The 23,539-nt window shown below is 35.8% G+C and overlaps 2 protein-coding genes across 2 annotated transcripts; one reads left to right on the top strand and one right to left on the bottom strand.

Annotated features, from left to right (window-relative positions):
- The first annotated feature begins 12,524 nt into the window (after positions 1–12,524).
- LOC147517343 (uncharacterized) lies at positions 12,525–14,898 on the top strand. Its single transcript, XM_086593569.1, has 5 exons — positions 12,525–12,596; positions 13,785–13,931; positions 14,001–14,121; positions 14,292–14,478; positions 14,661–14,898. The coding sequence occupies exons 1-5, from the start codon at positions 12,525–12,527 to the stop codon at positions 14,896–14,898; spliced, it is 765 nt and encodes a 254-aa protein (XP_086449695.1).
- A 670-nt stretch (positions 14,899–15,568) lies between these two features.
- LOC147517342 (protopine 6-monooxygenase-like) lies at positions 15,569–17,641 on the bottom strand. Its single transcript, XM_086589593.1, has 2 exons — positions 16,516–17,641; positions 15,569–16,376 (listed from the first exon to the last, which is right to left on the bottom strand). Exons 1-2 carry the CDS (start codon positions 17,560–17,562, stop codon positions 15,750–15,752), a joined length of 1,674 nt encoding a protein of 557 aa, XP_086445719.1. The 5' UTR covers positions 17,563–17,641; the 3' UTR covers positions 15,569–15,749.
- Between the last annotated feature and the right edge of the window lie 5,898 nt (positions 17,642–23,539).

Genomic DNA, 23,539 nt, shown 5'->3' with positions numbered 1-23,539 from the left:
TAAGATATATCGTGGTTCGGCAATTTGCCTACTTCCACACTGCGAGTTCCAAGCTTTACTAAATGTTCGGAGTAACAGATTACAAGTCTCTCAATCCACTCACAAAGAATGAACACTCAACTCATAAAGAATTGCTCTCTTATAATCTCTCTCTTTCTTGGTTTTGGAAAAAGTTAGGTTTCTACAGAAAAAACCTATATTTATACTATTTCAGAAAACTTTCGAAAAAGGGCAAATTCGTGCTGAAATAACTCATGAGCGCAGGTCGTGCCCTCAACTAGGCAAAGTGGAGCGCGGGTCGCGCTTAAATCACTGGAGGTCAAAACCTCATGAGCGCGGGTCGCACCTTGCCCAAGTAGAAACTGAGCACGGGTCACGCCCTCCACACCAGATAGAAAAAAACATCGTTTTCTTTACAATTCTCCACCTCGGTGAGGTTTTAACACATAAAACCAAGCCGAACACATCCAGCAAGAACACATCCATCCAGAAACTCGCAGTCCATCCGCCCCTAAGGGCCATGCCCATAAAGGGCTCTATCAAGCATGTAGGATTTGGATCAAGTCCAAACAGTGTTGGAACTTAACTCCGGTGACAACCTTAGTCAGCATATCAGCAGGATTGTCATAGGTGCCCACTTTCTCAAGTGCAACATCATCATCCTCAACGACATCCCATATAAAGTGATAACGGACATCAATATGCTTAGTCCGAGCATGATGAACCTAGTTTTTCGCCAAATGAATAGCACTATGACTATTACAATACAAAGCAATAATGTTCTGCTCAATACCCATATCATCCAGAAGACCTCAAAGCCATAATGCCTCTTTTCATCGCCTCTCGCCATCGCCATATACTCGCACCGGTAGTAGATAGAGCAATCAGAGCTTTGTAGCATAGACCTCCAACTAACGGTCGCCATGCATCATAAATACATAACCAGTAGTCGATCACCGTCTATCTAGATCACCTGCATAATCTGAGTACACATATACACTGACATAACAAGTGCCTTCACCATAAACTAATCCCACATCCAAGGTTTCGTCAAAGTACCTTAATACCCATTTCATCGCCTCCCAATCTTTGCTTCCCGGGATTAGCTATATACCGCTTACAACACTAACGGCTGTGGAAATGTCCGGCGCAGTGCACACCATAGCATACATCAAACCATTTTAATGCAGATTAGCATAAGGAACATGTGCCATATGCTTTTGTTCCTCCACCGAACTAGGAGAGAACTTAGCTAAAAGCCTAAAATGCCCAGCCAAAGGCGTAGAAACCAACTTTGCATTCTCCATACCAAAACGCGAAAGGACTTTCTGAAGGTATTTCTTCTGAGATATAACTATCCGTCGATTCTGCCTGTCTCTGTCAATCTCCATGCCCAGTATCTTCTTGGCTCCACCTAAGTCTTTCATCTCAAACTCAAAACTAAGTTGAGATTTCAACTTGTCTATCTCCACCATGCTTTTGGAAGCAATAAGCATGTCATCCACATAAAGCAGGAGATAGATGAAGTAATTACCACGAAGCCTACGAAAGTAAACATAACAATCATACTTACTTTGGGTGTACTCATGTTGCATCATAAACGTGTCAAAGCGCTTGAACCATTGCCTGGGCGATTGCTTTAACCCGTACAATGACCGATTCAATTTGCATACATGATCTTCTTTCTCAGCAATGGTTGTCTCATATAGATCTCTTCCTCCAAGTCCCCATGCAAGAAAGCAATTTTCACATCAAGTTGCTCTAACTCCAAGTCGAAGTGAGCAACTAAACTTAATAACACACGAATGGACGTATGTTTGACCACCGGGGAAAATACCTCATTGTAGTCGACTCCTTCCTTCTGTGAAAAACCCTTTGCTACAACTCTTGCCTTGTACCCAGTATTGTCGGACTTAGGAAGGACCTCTTTCTTTCTGAACACCCATTTACTGCCGATAGTCCTTTTGCCCTTTGACAATAAAAATAGGGCCCATGTGTGATTTTTATCAAGAGATTCTATCTCTGCTTGCATAGCTATGAACCAATCTCTGTAATGAGCATCCCTGACAGCTTCCTTGAAGCTATCTGGCTCATCATCTTTGATATTCAGTGCATATGCCACTAAATCTACCTGACCATAGTGTTTCACTTGCTTCTCGTGCCCATACTTGTGCACTTCTTTAACTTGTCTCTTTGGCCTAGGGTCAGCTACTACAAGTTGCGGATGCTCTTGCTCTTCTTCCTGTTGTTGTGTGGTTGCATGATTTGGTACCTCATCATGATCTAACCAGTCATCTGCTGCACCAGACAACTCAATCTCAGTAGCTTGAACTTCTATAGACTCACCATTCTGCCCAGCTACTTCCGGCTTACTGAACGATAACACAAAAGTCTCATCAAAGGTAACATCTCTGCTGACTAAGAACTTGTGGTATTCTAGACACCACAATCTCTATCCCTTTACCCCATTTGCGAAGCCTAAGAATATGGCCTTCTTAGCTCTAGGATCTAACTTGCTTTCTCTCACATGGTAGTAAGCTGTCGATCCAAACAATCGCAAAATACTATAATCAATTTGGGTTGCGACCACACCTCATAAGGTGTCCCGCAATCTATAGTCGGTAATCTTGGTGACCTATCAGACGGGTAACACGCCATGGACACTACATCGCCTAATACTCTTTGCCTAGGTGGCATTAGACAACAAACATCTCGCTCTTTCAAGAAAGGTTCTATATTCATCCTCTCGCCATTCCATTCTGGCGTGCCGCCCCTCCGGTCCAATTAGAAACGCAATTCCTCTTGCAACAAAACTCTTTGAAAGGTCCATAGGTATACTCGATTACCATTGTCGGACCGTAATGTCTTTACCTTCCTATCGTGCGATTCTCAACCCCTTGCCTTCCACTTTTTAAATGTCTCAAACACTTCATCTTTTCGATTTCATCATATACACCCACACATAGTAGTATGATCATCAATGAATGAGACATAATAGCGATTACCTCCCTTTGAAGCCACCCCAAACATCCAGTATGCACATAGTCAAGGATGCTGTTGTCGATGTGCTTGCTTGACTTGAACTTGACTCTGCTTTGCTTCCCATAGATGCAATGCTCGCGAACCCCATACTTGGCTTCTTCAAATTCTTCAAGAACCCTCGCTTGCACAACTCAAACAAACCCTTTTCACTCATATGCCCTAAATGCATATGCCATATCTTAGTGCATTCAGAATCATTACTACATGCACCCACTGCTACATCGCCTAACACCGTACTACCTATCAGAGTATACAAGGTTCCATGTTTTTGACCCTTCATAACAACTAAAGAGCCATTAACAATATTTAGGACTCCACCTTCTCCCACAAACTTGTGGCCTTTGGAATCCAAGGTACCAAGAGAAATGAGACTGTTCTTTAGCTCAGGAACATGTCTCACATCGGTTAAAGTCCTCACTACACCATCATACATCTTGACCCGTATAGTTCCAATTCCTACCGTCTTACAAGCAACATCATTACCCATCAAAACGGAACCACCATCAATGCTCTCATAAGAAGTAAACCACTTTCTATTCGGGCATATATGATAGGAACATCTGGAATCAAGAATCCACCTTTCGGTCATATAGTCTTGTGTGGACACATAGAGACTGAACTCATCCTCTTCAGAGCCTGAAGCATAACTTGCCTCAATTTTTGCCTTACCTTTCTTCTGACCATCTCTCTTGTTCTCTTTCTTTGGGTGAGGACAATTACTTGCGTAATGTCCATTTTCATTGCAATTGTAGCACTGTACATGTTTTAAAGGCTTCTTTGACTTGGACCTAGAATTCTCATTACTTGTAGAATTCTGTTCATACGAATTTCCTCTTGCCACTAGCCCTTGACCTGCATCAATGCTATTCTCTACATGTGTCTTCTTCATCAACTCATAAGAAAGAAGTGCACTCTGAACTTCCTAAAGATCGACGACTTCTCTGTTCATAAAAGTAGTCATTAGATGCTCATAGCTTTCTGGCAAGGAGAATATCAAACATGCTACTTGATCATCATCATCCATCTTTATACCAACATTCAAATAATCTGCTAGATGTCGACGGAACTCACTAACGTGCTCTTGCATCGTTGAACCATCGACCATCATGTACCGATAAAGACGCTTCTTAAAGTACATCTTGTTCGTCATGCTCTTGGTCATATACATAGACTCTAGTTTGAGCCAAATACCGGCAGCGGTATTTTCTCCCATCATACTATACATGACCTCATTAGCAAGACATAACCGGATTGATGAACAAGTCTGAAGATCAAACTCTTCTCAATCATCATTACTCATATTCGCCGCCTTAGATTTAATCTCCTTTAAAGCCTTGTGCAAACCTTGTTGGATGAGGATGTCCTTTACTTGGACTTGCCAAATCCCAAAGTTATTCTTCCAATTAAACTTCTCTACTTCAAACCTTGCATTTGATATCTTGGGACCCATCTTTCAAGTTACACACAATAACTAAAAAATAATTTCACTTCGGAATTTAATCGAACACCTTGTCTACACAAATTTCGAGCACTAAACTCAAAATCCTAGGTCGTAAACATACGCTCTGATACCAATTGTTGTGAATATAACACTGCGAAAATAACGTTACCCACTATAATAGATCAATCCTACACAAGGATCAATCCTTCTTACTAGACAAGACTTCAACACCCTCCAAGCAATATCCCAACACTTCTCAATATCAAATAACAAACATATAAAGTAAAACAATTAATGTAAAAGAACAAACCACAAGACGAGATATATCGTGGTTCGGCAATTTGCCTACTTCCACACTGCGAGTTCCAAGCTTTACTAGATGTCCGGAGTAACAGATTACAAGTCTCTCAATCCACTCACAAAGAATGAACACTCAACTCACAAAGAATTGCTCTCTTATAATCACTCTCTTTCTTGGTTTTGGAAAAAGTTAGGTTTCTACGGAAAAACCTATATTTATACTATTTCTGAAAACTTTCGAAAAAGGGCAAATTCGTGCTGAAATAACTCATGAGCGCGGGTCGCACCCTCGACTAGGCAAAGTGGAGCGCGGGTTGCGCTTAAATCACTGGAGGTCAAAACCTCATGAGCGCGGGTCGGGCCTTGCCCAAGTAGAAAACTGAGCGCAGGTCGCGCTCTTCACACCAGATAGAAAAAAAAATCATTTTCTCTACATTATTAATTAATCGGCTCACCCTAGAATAAATCCCTATCTCCACCTCTGTATGTAATAGTCATATTGCAGTACCATTTTTTTTTCGCTAATAAGTTGCAGTACCATTATTACAATCAATCAAGCATGACAATAGCTTTTTTTTTTTTTTTCGATAACCACCATCAAGCATGACAATAGCTAGCATTACAAAAGTAGTACTATATATTCAATCAAATCAATCAAATGAGTCCCCTTTTGTGAAGAGAAAAAAAAACTGGTTCGCTATCAGATATTTTCTCCAGTTCTGGCATATGTCTGAATTTTTTCTCTATCTATCATCTATGACATATTGTACGATATCTTCTCCAATTTATGCTGAAAATATTAAGATGTTGCAGCAAGCATATTAAGATGTTGCAGCTACTTTATCTTTCAGCTGGTGTCAAGTGTCAATCATCTTAGTTTCATTTTCACTGTTGGTGTTGCGATCGAAGTAAGCAGAGCTAAGAGTACTCATATACGATTTCCGTCTTTTTCGCCATGCTAGCTCAGAAATACACTTCCATTTTAATCAGCAATGAGTTTCAAGTTTCAACTACACATTTATCTACATCAATTAAATGAGAATAAACAAATCTTCGATGAGTACGTGCAGCTGCAGGGCCGGGTTACGACTTACAGTGAACAGAGTTAATATGCTTATTATGCTGTATTTGTCCAGTCCTAACAGAGATACATCTCAATTCACTGGTTCAATGAATAGTTTTGTGGATCATAATCATTGTAGTTCTGATGTATAAAGGATGCGAAGGCTATCTATAATTCGAACAGAAATAACTCCATGCAAAAAGTGACAGTCAATAGTACTAAGATTTGGATTCATTCTTCAACTCAAACACCATATCTTAAATCCGACTACGTTGTGAACTTGTGATAACGAAGGATTGCATTTCCATACGAATTTGGCCTGTTCTAGCTTCCCTTTGATCTCCGATCTCCACATAGATCATCGCTATATATAGTTGTGCTTCCGATAATGAATAACTATTCTACTACTTTTCTCTCTCTTCTTCTGTGTTTCCTTGGTTTACTATCTCCAGTTATTGCAAACATCACCATAGGTTCATCTCTTTCAACTTCATCCACTGAAAATAGTTATTGGCTCTCACCAAAGGCACTTTTGCTTGTGGCTTATTCCTTCCCACTCAAAAACACTGGAGAGAATCATTCCATGAATGCATGAACTTAAGATTCTGGATTATTTGGATTTGAAGGCAAGTCTATCTGTTTCATATACTAAGATGTTTGAAGCGCGGTTGAATTAGAAAGAGTATGTGGGGGCGTGAGGAAGTAGGAGACTGGAGTAGGAGAATTAGAAAGAGTAGGGGTAGCATTGGAGGATAATTGTATAATTTCAGTGAGGGACTAGATTTTGGACCCGGGCATACGCCCGGAATCTATTAAATATTTTGTGTGCTGAAAAGGTTTTCACAAAATGTTTTACACAAATTTTTGAATCAGAATATATTTTTATTGAAAATAAACTAAAATAAGTTAATGAACAGCGATTATGGTGCATAAATACTTGGAAACTAAGGGATCAAATTGAGATAGCCTCTTCAGTTTGTGGTTTATGATATTAATCCATAATTTTCAAATATAATTATCTTAAACTCGATCTAGCTTGTATAATAGTTTTTTTAGATTTATGGTGATTTAGCGGCAAATTTTTGAATCAGAATATATTTTTATTGAAAATAAACCGAAATACATTAATGAGCAATGATAATGGTGCATAAGTACTTGGAAACTAAGAGATCAAATTGAGATAACCTCTTCACTTTGTGGTTCAGGATATTAATCAGTAATTTTCAAATAGAATTATCTTAAACTCGATCTAGCTTGTATAGTAGTTTTTTTTAGATTTATGGTGATTTAGCGGCAAATTTTCGAATCACAATATATTTTTATTAAAAATAAAACGAAATCGTTAATGGGAAATTGATTATGGTGCATAAGTATTTGGAAACTAAGGGATCAAATTGAAATAGCCTCTTCACTTTGTGGTTTAGGATATTAATCCGTAATTTTCAAATAGAATTATCTTAAAACTCGATCTAGCTTGTATAATAGTTTTATTATATTTATTGTGATTTAGCGAAGAAATCATCACCGCTCAGCTTACGTACTAATGTGTACAAATCACTAAAACAGATTGATTGTTTCCATATCCTCAAATAATACACTACTCCCACTTGAACAGATTTGTCATATGAACGTGTTTTACGAACGGGTGCCGTTATATTAAATTATTCTAAAAAATATTAGCAACTATGCATAGCTATGAGATATAAAAATTATATTAATTACTCATTTAAATTTCTTGCACCACTATGCATAGCTCTATAAAAAGGAAGCATCAAACCTTGATAAAACTTACCGACTTCTTTTTATTGTTAGGTTTAACAATAGAAGTTTGATTGAAGTTTTGTGAGAATGCCCAATGTGGCGAAGATAATATTGAAGCTACTTGAATAGCAAAACATTCCCAATCACAATAAAAGAATTATGATAAACACTACTTAAAATGTAAAACTATATTTGTCGAGACATTTAGTCCCCCTACATATAATACAAATATGTTTTAGGGTTATTAGTTCAATACATTTGCATCAAGTTTTCGATTTTCCATTAATTATTCTTTGAGGTTAGTTTAATGTAGTAACGTTGCATCAAGTTTCCAAATTCTCATTAATTATTCTTTGAGGTTAGTTCAATGCAGTTGCATCAATTTTCGATTTCTCGTTAATTATTATTTGAGGTTAGTTCAGTGCAATTGCATCCACTTTATGATTTCCCGTTAGTTATTCATTAAGGTTAATTCATAAAGTTGCATCCAATTTTTGATGTTTCGTTAATTAGTATTTGAGATTAGTTCATTGCATTTGCATCCAGGTTCCAATCTCCCATTAATTACTCTTTTGAGATTAGTTCAATACATTTGCATCCGGTTTCGATTTCCCATTAATTGTTTTTCTAGGTTAGTTCGATAGTTTACAATTTCTATACAGTTTGCATACATATAAGAGTCTGTTTTTATAAACTCACTTTCGTTTTTGGTTCCTAATTACTCATGTGAGAAGGCTAAAAAAACAGACATTTATGCTTTGAGGTCAGCGTGATGCAGTTACATCCGACTCCTGATTTCCAGTTAACTATTTTTTAGGCTATTTCAATGCATTTGCATCCAATTTCTGATTTTTCGTTAATTAATCTCTGATTTTAGTTTAATGCAGTTGCATCCAGTTTTTAGTTTTCCGTTAATTATTCTTTGAGGTTAGTTCAATGCAGTTGCATCCAATTTTCGATTTTGTGTTAATTGTTCTTTAAAGTTAGTTCAATGCATTTGCATCAAGTTTCCGATTTCCCGTTAATTATTTTTTAAGGTTAGTTCAATGCAGTTACATCAAATTTATAATTTCCCGTTAATTATTCATTTAGATTAGTTCAATACAATTTTATCCATTTTTCAATGTTTAATTAATTAGTCTTTGATATTAGTTCATTGAATTTGGATTCAGTTTTCGATTTCTTGTTAATAACTCTTTAAAGTTAGTTCAATGCATCTGCATTTAGTTTCTGATTATTTATGCTTTGAGGTTAGTTCGATGCAATTATATCAAGTTTCTGATTTCCCGTTAATTATTCTTTGAGATTATTTCAATGTATTTGCATTTAGTTTCCGATTTCCCACCAATTATTCTATGAGGTTAGTTCAATGCATTTGCATCCAGTTTCCGATTTTCCATTAATTATTATATGAGGTTTGTTTTATGTATTTGCATACCGTTTCGATTTTTTACATTAATTATTTTTCAGGGATTTTCATCCAATTTCTAATTTCCCATTAGTTATTATCTGACGTTAGTTTAATGCAATTGCACCCAGTTTCCGATTTTTAGTTAATTACTTTTTAAGTTTAGTTTATTGCATTTGCATAAAATTTCCGATTTTTCGTTAATTACTCTTTGAGCTCTATTATGTATTTAAATCCAGTTTCTGATTTCCTTTTAATTATCCAATGTGGTGTGTAATACCAACTTCTACTGATTCATCTGTAGTGTCCTTGCAAACATGACATAGAAAGTAAATTATGCTTGATTTACTATGTGGGATCATCGAAGATTATCCAGTTCCTGATTTTCCATTAATTATTATTTAAATTATGCATGATTCACTATGTGGAATATTCAAAGATTATCTATGAACAGGTGTTGTTATATTAATTATTCTGAAAAATATTTGTAAATATGCATAACTATTATATATTAATATTATATTAATCACTCAACCAAATTTCTTATAACATGAAAACCTCACTCTCCATTAAAAAAAAATAACTCGCATTTGATAAAATCCTTCAACTTCATTTTGTTGTTTAATAATAGAAGTTTGATTGAAGTTTTGTGAGATTGCCTAATAAGGTGAAGTTCATATATATTGAAGCTACTTGAATAGCAAGGAGTTCCCAATCATACGGAAATAGATAAGATAAACACTATTTTAAATGCAAAACTATACTTATCGAGATATTACCACAATATAACCTAACTATGTTTTGAGGTTAGTTCAATGTATTTGCATGTAGTTTCTGATTTTTCATTATTTATATTTTGAGGTTAGTTCAATGTAGTTGCATCCAATTTTCAATTTCCGTTATTTATTTTTTGAGATCAGTTCAACGTAGTTGCATCCAGTTTCTGATTTCTCGTTAATTATTCTTTTCGATTAGTTCAATACATTTGCATCTAATTTTCAATTTCCTGTTAATTGTTCTTTGAGGTCAGTTCAATGCATTTACATCCAGTTTCTAATTTCTCATTAATTATTTTGTGAGATTAGTTTAATGCATTTTCATCTAGTTTCGATTTCGTTTATTATTTGATAAGATTGAATTTGCATCTAGTTTCCGATTTTCGATTTTCCGTTAATTAATTTTTTAAGATTAGTTCCCGCATTTGCATCATGTTTCTAATTTATAATTAATTTTTTCTTGAGGTTAGTTCAATGCGGTTGCATCCGGTTTCGATTTCCCATTAATTTAATCTTTGAGGGTTAGCTCAATGCATTTGCATCCAGTTTCGATTTTCCGACAATTATTTTTTTATGTTAGTTTGATGTATTTGTATCAAAGTTTTGATTTTCTGTTAATTATTCTTTAAGGTTAGTTTAATGCAGTTGTATTCATATTCCAATTTTCTATTAATTACTTTTTAAGATTAATTTAATACTTGCATTTGCATCCAGGTTTCGATTTTCTGTTAAATATTATTTGAGGTTATAGTTTGATGCATTTGCATCCAGCTTTCGGTTCCCCATTAATTGTTTTTTTACGTTAGTTTCATTCAGTATTATATATTTTTTAAAATATTTGTCATTATTGTTTTGCCGTTATTTTTTTTTTTTTTTTTTTTTTTTTTAAATTTTCCATTATATATTTTGTGATGTTATTTTTTGTATAATTGTTTTTAACTATGTGGCAGTATTAAGGATATATTCGAAATAAGTCGGTGCTTATTAAAATTGTATGATTTATAATAGGGAATTAGTTTCTACAAATCACATATTTTTAGCAATTTTTTTTATTTGATCAAATATATAAGAATTGGAACACTAAAATATTTGATTAAGTAATAGGAAATTACTTTTTATAAATCACCTATTTTTTAGCAATTTTGTTTATCTGATCAAATATGTAAGAAGTTGTAATACACTCCAACTCTCCAAATATAAGAATTAGAAATACACTCAAACTCTTCAAAGAGATTCTATGTACGTGGGATTGTAGGTTATCAGAAAAGATTATCTTTCATATTAGAGTTTCACATAAGAGAAAAAAAAAAACTAACTCTCATATTAGAGTGCCACATAGGAGAGAGAAAATCCTCTATTATAGGTCTCTACTTTAGTATATAGATAGTAGATTTGCCTATTCGATGGTGAGGATACTATTCCAACAAACTCTGCTACCTTATAATAAGTATGCAAACCGTGCTAAGCATCAGTTTTTTTAAATCTTCAAACTCGTCCTTTGAAATCGATAAGTAGTTTGGTTTCGTTCGAGATCGATAGATAGTTTGTTTATTTGGATTTTAATTGTAATTTAAAAAGTTTTACAAAAACATTAGGAGCTAATTATATAATTTTAGGGAGGTTTTTTCAAATTTTATGAAATAGGAGGATATCAAAGACCATTAATACTCAGTAGTTGAGAATGCTCCCAGTGACCCACGTCAGCCCCCCTTTTTTCTCTCACAGTGACACATCAGATTTTATCTAAAAAAATGAATTCTACTACTATTTCAATTGTTCAGAAGCGAAAATAGTTAAAACCTATCTCTATACTTTCAAACTCTCTCTCTTATTCTTCTTCCAAAATAATTGAACTCTCAAGAACAGACAATAATTTCTTCTGAGAAGCTACCACAAATACAAAGATCTTCATCAATATAAAGTCTATAAATTTCGACGAAGAAGAAGAACCATTAGAGAAGAAGAAGAAGAAGATGAAAAGATTTCTGCATTTGAAGATAACCACACAACGTAGTTGAACAGGGAAGAGATATCTCCACCACCTTCATCTTCAAGTCCAGAAACACTAGAAACATTAATTCAAACTCTCTCAAGATGACGCCTTTCTCTCTTGACTTAATGGAGGTGAAAGGGAATCTGAAGGTCATGGAGCACATGGGTGGTGATGAGGACGTGGAAGTCAAGGAAAAAGTGAAAGAAATGATCCAGAGCTTGGAAGAGAAGGAAGGAGAACTGGAAGACTTGGAAGCTCTGAACCAAGCTCTTATAGTGAAGGAACGAAAAGAGCAATGATGAATGAGGAAGCGCGGGAAGGAAAGAGTTAATTGCAGTAAGTGCATTTTAATTTTAGAGTCATTAGAATTGATAATCAGGTCTTTTTAATTATTAGACACAACAATGCAACTTCTCTAGCACCGAGAATATCGCGAATGTGATGTAAATTGTGCGTTTGTACTTTGGACTCAAGATCTTACAACACGGGTGTAAAAAGGCTATTCTTTGTAGTGGAAACTTCATGTTTTTGGCAAAGTCTTCAATTCATGATCTTGTCGTGGAGATTCTTGATGCACAGTGTCTTTCGATTCATAGGGCTTGAAAGATAACTCGGTCAGCCTTTGATTGGAGTGAAAAGAATGGGAGAACTTCGACTCAAAGCCATTCGGGAGTCTTGCAAGCGTAAGTATTCTCGCAGATGATGAAGCCGATGAGAAGGCTTTAGTCTTTGTGTTCACAATGGGAGGAGTACTTAAAGGACCAGATTGGCATCCATTTAAGATCATCCAAGTTAAGGAGGATGTTCATCAGGTATGTCTTCTCACTCTTCTATGACAACCGATACTTCCTACATCTTGTCTATATAAATGGGATAACGACTATGCTTCACTTTCCCATAAACATCAGTAGTCATGGCTGTCTTTAGTAGTCATCTCTATTGATGATATGCATAATTGTATTATATGGACTTGATGTCCGTACTTCCTCACCAAATGTTATTTGTACGCCACAAGAATGCGAGTAGGTTGATATATAATTGGCCAAACCGATAGGTGAATGTAAAGTATTTTTGTTCTAGCAACCTGGTGGTTAGGCGGGCTTCTTTTCGAGGCATATTTATAATGAAACGAGATAAGATATTTAAGTATGTTGAAGGTGCTTTTGTAGGATTTTGTGTTTTGTTGGTATTAGTTACGATCGACTTTTATAGGAGTATAAAAGATTTGGCTTATATTTTGGTTTTTCAAGTAACCACGTTAATATGATAAAAATGGCATTCCTAATAATGCAGAAATTGTTAACGAGACTAACAGTCTTGAGCACTTTTATCAATTTTGTTTGTCGGCACCTTACGTGGGACCATCGAAAAACTTGCTTTTGGGGTTTCACCCAAAGAGCTAGCTACTTATTTCCTTTTCGGGCCAACAACAAACATTAGAGTGAAGATAAGATCTCGTGTGCTTTACCTTTTGAATTTGATATAGAGGAAAGTGGCGGACCAAATATACAACCAGTGATGCACTGGCTCTCGGCTCCATATTCATTTACCACACCACCAAAGATATAGAATTGTGAAATAAAAGCATTCAGTAGAATGAGACGATTGCCATCAATAGAAGTCAATCTAGCCCTGAACCTTAAAGCCGGCTTTTTGACACAAGCATCATAGGATCGGGAATCGAGAGGTCACTTGACCGCATTTGATCGATCTGCGTGGTTGGTCCCAAACTGTCAATCCAATCTCGCTTAGTCTCAATACCGGCACAAATATGTGGACACAATGAAGGCTTTCGGGGCTGCGAAAACACGATGGAGGCAATATCGGGAGGAGGAAGAGACAGAGACTTGAGTTTAGATTGGAAGTCTAAGACACGTGCAGAGGCGGCCGGAAGATCGGGGAAGTTGAAAGAGGTAGGTTTCTATTATTATATGTTTTATAATAATAATGTACTATAATTTTGCCACGTTTAGAATAAGATTGAATGTATATTTTGACAGGCTTCCGAGAAAGTTGCCACAGGAGAATTGAGTTCTGCGGTTGCTATTGTTAGACCTCCTGGACACCATGCAGAGCGGATGAAGCAATGGGGTTTTGTTTATCTAACAATGTTGTTATTCTTTGCCAGTTATCTTTTAAACCAAAGGGTATGCCATATTTTATTCGTTTTAAGTATACTATATAGTTTTGTAATGTTATGTATCTATTTTTTTCAGCCAGAGTTAGGTGTTAAAAAGATATTGATTGTCGATTGGGATGTACATCACGGGAATGGGACCCAAAAGATGTTTTGGAAGGATCCTCGGGTGTTGTACTTCTCAGTTCATAGGTATATAAGTATGACTCGGTAAAACTCTTTTGCAAATGCTATCCTTCATTTCATATATAATGTGGTTTTGGGGATTCGTAAAGTGTTTCTTCATTTCATATATAAGGTGGTTCTGTACTTTCATGTGTTGTTTAAGGGAGCTGACTATTTGCTTATGGGTATATGCCTGCTCATGTAGGTTCGATTTTGGAACTTTTTATCCAAGTGGAGATGATGGTTCGCATACCATGGTTGGAGAAGGCTTGGGTGCAGGGTACAATATTAATGTTCCTTGGGAACATGGGAGGGTTGGTGATGCAGACTACCTTGCAGTTTGGGAGCACATACTTATTCCTGTTCTTTTGGCGGTTTGAAAGGTTTGAAAGGTATCGATCTTTCACGAAATAACCTGTCAGGAAAAATTCACTGAATTTACCTTTCTTATTCCCTCAAATTCCATTGTTTTAATTTTGATCGCTCTTAATTGGATCATGAGGAAGTCACTTCCTTCAAATGTTTCCCAGTACTGTTCAACACTTTAGTCATTTAATACTTATAAATTATGCAGTGTTATTGAGGTCAAGACAATGTCTCCAGCATCCAAATCTAAGGCCAAGGACAAAGTCGCTGCAAAGACAAAAAGGAACGAGCCCAAGGCTTCTTCCAAGCCTTCTCCAAATGGAACAACAGTGGGGAGTGACATAACAGCAAGTGCATACAATCCACTTTCACGAACATTTCATACCCTTGAAACGGCACCTCCGTTGCATCCTCCCCACGGCAATGGCGATTCGGAATATAGATGAGACAGATGATCATTTAGGTAGCTCACTTGGCTTTGGGGTTGAGTATGATTACGTCTCCAACAATAGTATTTGTAAACCCTTTGTTGTCTCCATTAAAACCTTAACCGCTCTCACTCTCCGATATTCAATTTATCAGCTAATCTATTGAAAAGCTAAAGATTCATTTATATTGGCTTACGAGGAGGAAGGTCAGTCAATACTCTGCCAATGGTAGGTAATGCAACTAATGGCAGATAGATAACGGTAGGTAATGTTGTATTGTAGTTGTTAATAGTTTGATAAAAGTAAAAATAGTTAATCGTGAACTATCAATGTAGCAGGTCCGGCCGCAGGCGGACTAATTGGCTAGTTTAAATAGTAGTTTGGTGACTTAGGGAGACTCTTTTAAATTTATTCTACATTGTAATGAGGCGTACGCGAGTGAGCCGAATGCACCGTGGAAAATACGATTCACACAAAACGACAAAAATATATATTTTTTTGTTAAAGTCAAGTATGAACACGGTGTGCTCAAAACTAGTTATTAATAAAGGAGTGTGTTCTAATTTCATTGAGGGAGATGCATCTAAATTGTACAAATAGAAATATTTAAAATTGCCTATTCGATATTGGGGGTGGGTTGCGGGTAAGTCGGCTGTAGAGAAGAGATGCTCCATCCTATGCTGATATATCTAGAATTCTCAGTATTTACTAATTATCCATTCTCCATCACAGTCTCGATCAACAACGAATCAATCAACACCACTGCTTTAATAAAGAGCGTCTCAGGCTCTCAGCTACACGTGCAAACAGTACAAATAAGTGCTATTTTTTTTTATGGCACTGCTTATTCTAATTTCCATGTGGCTAAGTTAATTATCATAGAGCCTAGAGTTGAGCCGAGGAGTGAGTAGCACTTCGAGCGGGGTCCCTTTGTAATTGGTAATACTTGAAGTTTCAGTCATGTCGACCTTAGCATTCAATGGTGTTGCCAGATCGAAACTATGAAGGAGACGAGCAAGCACCAAGTGGATCACATTGAGGGCGAAACCTAGCCCTGGACACATCCTCCTACCAGAACCGAATGGAATGAGTTCAAAATGCTGACCCTTGACATCCATGCCGGCAGAGTTTCCACTAAGGAACCTCTCTGGCCGAAATTCTGAAGGATCAGACCACACGGTAGGATCTTGTTGCACCTTCCATACGTTCACCATTAGTCGTGTGCCCGCTTTAACATGGAATCCTCCTATATTGCAATCCTCTGTCGCCTCACGTTCAAAAACAGGCCCAGCTTGGTATAGCCGCATCGATTCTTTCACTATGGCTCCGAGGTAAACCAAATTGTTGATATCAGAATCATCCACTTTCCTCTCCTTTCCAACATGTTGGTCCAATTCATCTTGGGCCTTTTCAAGAATATCGCGATTGTTTAGTAGTAGAGAAAGGACCCATGTTAATGCCACCGATGTGGTGTCGCTCCCACCAAAGATCATTCCCTTGAAAACACAAATTATTTCCAACAATTAGTTAGTACACTATAAATATCACAAACATATAACCACTTATATGTTATATGGACCATTATATTTTTGGAAAAGAAGTAAAAGTTTGTAGCATGCATCTAATAGTACATACCACGCATATGGATTTGATGAAGGTCTCAATGTCAAGACCATGGAGCTGACTCTCCTCCATCACGGACAGTGTAATATCGATGAAGTCTTCTTCGTGGTCCTTATTGCTGCTGCCCTGTACCTTTCGCTTTTGTTGATGCTCTTTCACCCAAGAATCAAATATGGAGTCGAGTTCCTTGCCTGTCTTCTTCATGGCACCATCATGACCAAGCAAGTAATCCAACCATCCAAGAGATGGAAATATATCAGAAATTACATGGTTTCCCATAAAACGAGCTGCATCATCAATCACTTTTTTATAATACTTGGCCTCACTATCACCATGCCTAGCATTTGTCCCAACGTGTTGTTTACCAGATACCATCCTGGTCACCACGTTAAGCGTCAATTCTTCAAACCATTTGTTCATCTCTACGATGACAGGACCACGTCCAACAACAACACCATCCTTATCATAACTACTATTACTGCTGGTAGCGTCGTTGTTATTTGGCGTAGAGCATAATTGGTAAAGCTCGTTGAAGAAAGCATCTACTTCTGTGGCTCTGACTTGCTTCTGCATCTGAATCCTCTGGTTAGAGAGAAGATTTGATTTAGACACCTTACGCATCTCGATCCATAATGGTCCGTAAGGTGCAAAGCCAACTGACGCTTGGTCGTAACTCAAGTACTTAAAGGCCTTGTTGCTGGGTCGATTCACGAAATATTTATCGTTGGTAGTGAAACACTCCTTTGCCAGCTCCCAACTACTGACTACAAGTTCCGGGTGTGGACCGATGTGGATCAGGAAGGCTGGTCCATGTTTATCAGCCAACTTCCCAAGCACATGATGAGGCAGTTCATCTCCCATTAACATATGGAGATGACCAAGAATGGGCTTTGAACCAGCAGCTACAGGTGGTGTTCTTTTTCTTTTGTTATTAGTACTGGCAAAATATCTAGCACTACTAGTGTTATTACTAGTTGCAGATTTACGCCAGAATTTAGTGTACACCACCATCAGAGAAAGAATAAACAATGCTGATTGGAGCATTGCGGCAAAATCCATTAGTCTGATCTTTGTTGTTTGGGAAATCAAGAATGGAAAAAACAAGTGAAGAAGATATCAGGAACGAATATGAATGTGATTCCAGTAGACGTGGACAATTATATAGGCGTCTAAGTATCTAACTAGTATATTGGTCAAAGATAGGAAATACACTAAAATAATGAACAATAAAGTCACGTTTGAGAATTATATGTTGACCTTTTTTTTGTTTTTAAATAGGAACTAGCCAATATGCCGGCATTTGGCCGGTTTACTACAAATATAATAGTTGATTTACTATTCACTAGCTTGTAGGCGTGCACACGCACCAGCTCTTTTAAAAATATTTATATTTTTTTTAGAAAATTGGGACTACCATTTTAGTCGCTAACCCATTTTAATTTTCTAATAAATTGTTTTAAATGAAGTTTTAATTAAATTTTAAAAACCCGTTTTTTCAATTGGGAGAGATCATGTTTTAATAGGAGAATAATTCTTATTTTAATTAAATATGCTATATTTTCTCTTTTCAATAGGAGAGGAATTCCCATTTTAATAAGAGAATGATTTCCGCTTTAATTAGAAGTGTTAGAATTATAATAATAAAAAAATAAAAAAAATAAAAAAAAATCTCGTTTTTCAAATAGGAGATAAATTCCCGTTTTAATAGGAGATGACGTGGAATTTTAATAGAGCTCGAAAAATACTCCTTGTGGGAGCTTTAATATTAAGATATGGAAGTGTATTATTTGGGCATGACTTTCTTAGCATTAATTAAACCCGCAAAAATCTGTTAAAGAGCGATAGATCTCACCTAAAAAAACACCTCATCAGAAATGGTCATTTTCGAATCTGATGGAGGTGGATAATTTGAGAAGATTGATGAATTGAGGGAGACAATGATTTTAGATTGGTGGTTAGTACTCTGTTTGTTTTTTTTGGAAAATTTTACCATACAGAAGGAAAAAGAGAGATGGGCCCTACGAAAGGATTTTTAATCTTCTTTCCTAATTTCTTAGGTATTAGTAAGTATTATAATTACCATCAGATCATTCCAAAACTGCTTTCTTCTGGACCGCTTGAGATATAATTTAACCCGTGGCTACGCCACTCGAGTTATTATGGTGGCGATTAAAAACTAAAGTCAAAAATTTACATCTAATATGTATGTGGATTAACCAAAGCATTGGTTGTAATTTGCTTGAAGGAAGTAGGCTCTTAAAATGATTATAATTGAGATTATATCGAGATGAATATATATACGTACAACTAACAGATACAATAAAACTATTGGAATTCGTCTTAAGACTGTAAGCACAACATCTTATATCTAACAAAAACATTTTCTAACTATCATACACTAATTAACAAAAATTACCTTTATCATTGGATACATCGACGCTTCCTGTCAATTTCATATATGGATAAAAAAAAATTCCACATGTTGACAATGCCGTTTATGCGCTCAATAACCCTTCCATCCAACGACGGGGGCCTTCATTCCAATGCCCTTAACCCACTATTCAACATGCCTTTGGCACTAATGCAACTGCAACAATAGTCTAACTGGAAAGAAACCAACATTTTAGTATCTTAAGTAAAATTTAAATCCTTTGAGAGCAAAATCTTAGAAATAGATATATAAACATGAAAGACCCTCACAAAGGGGAGTAAGGCAAGCTTAATATTCTCAATATTGCCCACTACAAAGTTCAAATACTTTGCTTTTGTTTATATCTCGAGAGAACTTTAGAGTACCATTTAGCAATACTATATATATATATATATATATATATATATATATATATATATATATATATATATATAACTACAAGCACAACATATTCTATCTAACCAAAATATTTTCTAACTATCATATACTAATTAACGAAAATTACCTTTATCATTGGGTGCAACGACACTTCCTATATATATATATATTATATATATATATATATATATATATATATATATATAACTTTTCCACGTGTTGACAATGCCGCTTATGCACTCAATAACCCTTCCATCCAACGACGGTGGACTTCATTCTAGTGCCCTTAACCCACTATTTTACATGCCGTTGGCACTAACTATAACAATAGTCTAACTGGAAAGAAACTAACATTTTAGTATCATTAGTAAAATTTAAACCCTTTAAGAGCAAGATCTTATATATATATATCAGTCCGGCTCCTAAAAGGACCTTAAATAAGTACCAAATCTAAAACACCTACAACTTCACCTAACAAATAATTTAAAACCTAATCTTTTGTGTTTATGATCTACTATCCATAAATAACATCTCTACAAAAATTCAACTTGTTTGACAATTTTTAACATTGACAAAAAATAATTGCAAAAACTAGACATTTTTGGACTACTATATATTTTTTCAAAAGTGGACAACAATTTTTTTTCTAAGTTAGAGGATATCAAACGAGTTGAATTTTTGTAGAAATGTTTTTTACGGTTAGTAGATCATATGCACAAAATATTAGGTTTTAAATCATTTTGTAGGTGAAGTTGTGGGTGTTTTAGATTTGATACTTATTTAGGGTCCTTTTAGGAGCCGGGCTGATATATATATATATAGGAAGTAAGGCAAGCTCATTATTCTCAATATATTGCCCACTACAAAGTTTAAATACTTTGCTTTTGTTTGTATCTCAAGATAACTTTAGACTACCATTTAGCAATATCATTATCAAAGGTAAGATAATTGATTTGGGAAGACAATTGCGACACATAAACAATGAGAAACTTGGGAACATGTGAGTACACATAAAGAAAAACAAATTGAAAGAAAAGAGTGTGCAACTTCAACAAATAACACTAATAGAAAAAAGTGACTCAAGTGTTTTTGACTTGATGTTTCAGTACTAAAATAGATATAGATATACCTAGTGAGAGATATAACTGTAGAGCCATTTTGTTAAATCATTTTTTAAGCCACTTAAACAACCACAGTTAACTTGAAGTCTCACGCCACTTAAAAGAATAGTTATACGTGAAGCTCAAAAAATGAAACAATTAAAAAGAAACAATTTCTTTGATAGGAATTTCTAACCCTGGTAGCTCAATGTCATATAAACCGATTGTTTACACTTTACCTATGCTAGATAATAAACTTGAATGTGTACCATTTGCATATCAAAATAGCAAAAGTGTACACAAATTGACATACCATTTACAGCTTCAATATCCTCCCCAACCATCACATGCCCATTGCCCACTACTCATAATCTCACTTTCCTAGAATAAAATTTAACAATAAACAACACTCCGTAAACTTACCACAACAACATATACAAATAAATTATTAAGTTATGAGTGCATACCTCAGCTTCAAGTTCAGGGGACATTGCAATTTCATCATGCCCATAATCAACAATAGCTAAAGATCTCTTCTTTGACCTCTGGACTTCCAATGTAGTCTGTGGTTGTAATGGGGGTGAGGATATTGGAATTTGGGGTAATGGGCTTGGTGATAAAACCCTTTCTTCTTCTATCAATATTGAATCGTTTTCTTCAATTATTAGAATTGTATAAGTTTCTTATGGAATTTTGTTATCGAAATTGTCAGAATCGTCTTCTTCAATTGTTAATAAACTTGAATGTGTACCATTTGTATATCAAAATAACAAAAGTGTACACAAACTGACATACCATTTACAGTTTTAATATCCTCCCCAACCATCACATGCCCATTGCCCACTACTCATAATCTCACATTCCTGGAATAAAATTTAACAATAAACAACACTCCGTAAACATGCCATAACAACATATACAAATAAATTATTAAGTTATGAGTGCATACCTCAGGTTCAGGTTCAGGGGACATTGCAGTTTCATCATGCCCATAATCAACAATAGCTAAAGATCTCTTCTTTGACCTCTGGACTTCCAATGTAGTCTGTGGTTGTAATGGGGGTGATGATATTGGAATTTAGGGTAATGGGCTTGGTGATAAAACCCTTTCTTCTTCTATCAATATTGAATCGTCTTCTTCAATTATTAGAATTGTAGAAGTTTCTGGAATCTTGTTATCGAAATTGTCAGAATCGTCTTCTTCAATTGTTGTTGATTTTCTGGTTCCATTTCTTCATCTTTCTTCTTCTGAATAATGTTGATAGTAATGTACAACGATTAGAGCAATGTAGAAGTCTACCTACATTCTTCAAATTAAAATTATTATGTTAACCACTGACATACCTGGTACAACTTTGCTTGAATCTTCCTTTTGGTCAGCAGAAAATGCAATATGCCCCTTACCTCACCATATCCGGCACTTTCAGCGCATACAAATCCCCTTCAGGCAAACTAATATAACATCACCTTCCATATATCCTTGAGAAAAAAGAGTAAGGATATAAAGAAATTCACATTAGATTACCTTGGTATAACTAAAAGAGATGGGAATGAAATACCAACAATAAATCCAAAGACAACTCCAATAATAGTTGTGAGTGCAAGCCTAGCACCATCACTTGATTTCTTATTTACTCCAAAATTAATGAGAAAAATAGCTTTAAATGAATACAAACCTATAGTCAGATTATAGTACTCGCCCTGGACTGCTTCATGAATTTTTCCCACCTCAGCACATCCTTTCCATTTCTGTTATTCTAGGCAATTTAAAAGTCCCCTTGAGAAGATATGCCATCCATCTACACCTCATCTCAGATGTAAATAGATTTACTATACTCTCCGAGTAGCCAATAATCGCTAATTGTGGAATTCGAGGATGTATGCATTCTCTGCATTAATTAAGATGTATAGTTAGTAATTATTTTGCACTAATCTATGTTACATAGGGCTAAATGCCACATTTTGATGACTTCAACTTAGAGACATAATACCTGTAGAGTGGGATTCTTGTCCTTGATGATCCTATTATGTATTTCTAAAATGTGGATGATGCAAAAATGTTTCGTAGCTTCTGGTCTCCCTTGTACCCAATGGCGAAGATCACTATATCTGTTTCTAAGGGAGCGGTCTTGCCGTCGATAATCAACCCATCTTTGGAGGGAGAGACCTTTTTTTTTTCTATTGAAGTGGGGTGTTTCACGAAGAGTGGGGTTTTGTTTCTGGGTCAAGAAGAAGATAGAAGATTGCGGTTAGGTTACGCTTAACGAAGGGTTGGGTTCTTTTTTTATTTGATAATTACTAAAATAGCTCACGCGTAAAATTCAAATAACGGGCGTAGAATTGAAATAACGGACGTAGTTTTATTTTATTTTTTTTCGAACACACATGAAAAGATAATTTTGACTTATATTAAATTAGAGAGGACACCAAATTAAGGGTTATTTTGGTAAGAAGACAAGTAATTACTTTTCAAGTAGGGACTATTTTAAAAACTTTGCTGACGTGGCTCACTGTGAGCATCTTGGAAGAACCGATATTAATGTAGGTAGGATTATATGTTGACCAACATCTAATTAGACTTTAGAAGAAAGAACATAAAATTGCGTATGGGTGGTGTAGTAGGCAAATACCGCTCCCTCAAATATGTTATCTGATATTTCGATACTTGAGATATCGACATAAAAGTCAATATCTCGATGTATTTCGGGGTGGTGTTTAAAATGTTTACAGGAAAAAAGCGGGAAAGGAGGAAAGAAGACAAAGGACAGGTGCCAAAAGTGGATTGGGCCAAGGCTAATTAATCGGGGATGACTATAAAAAGACCAGATGAAGAAGAAATAGATTCATTCAATTCATTGTGGAAAAAGCTAGAAAAACGGGAGAGAGAAAGAGTGAACCAAAGCGATTGTAAACTTTCTTTCCCTAAATCAATAAAAATCTTTAATTCAATTCCATTCAATCTATCATTCATCTATCAACAGTGTGTGATCCAAGAGCATTCAAAGAAAGGTGTTCTGGGCAATCACATTGGCGCCGTCTGTGTATCGAGAACAAGAGAATTTCAGGTTTTCTTCTTCTACGATCCAGAGTCCAGAGTTTTTCGACAAGTTTGAGTGAAAGAAGGGTG

The sequence above is a fragment of the Coptis chinensis genome, chromosome 2 (assembly GCF_015680905.1).
Source record: "Coptis chinensis isolate HL-2020 chromosome 2, ASM1568090v1, whole genome shotgun sequence".
NCBI lineage: Eukaryota > Viridiplantae > Streptophyta > Magnoliopsida > Ranunculales > Ranunculaceae > Coptis > Coptis chinensis.
This window is presented reverse-complemented; position numbering and strand designations above follow the sequence as displayed.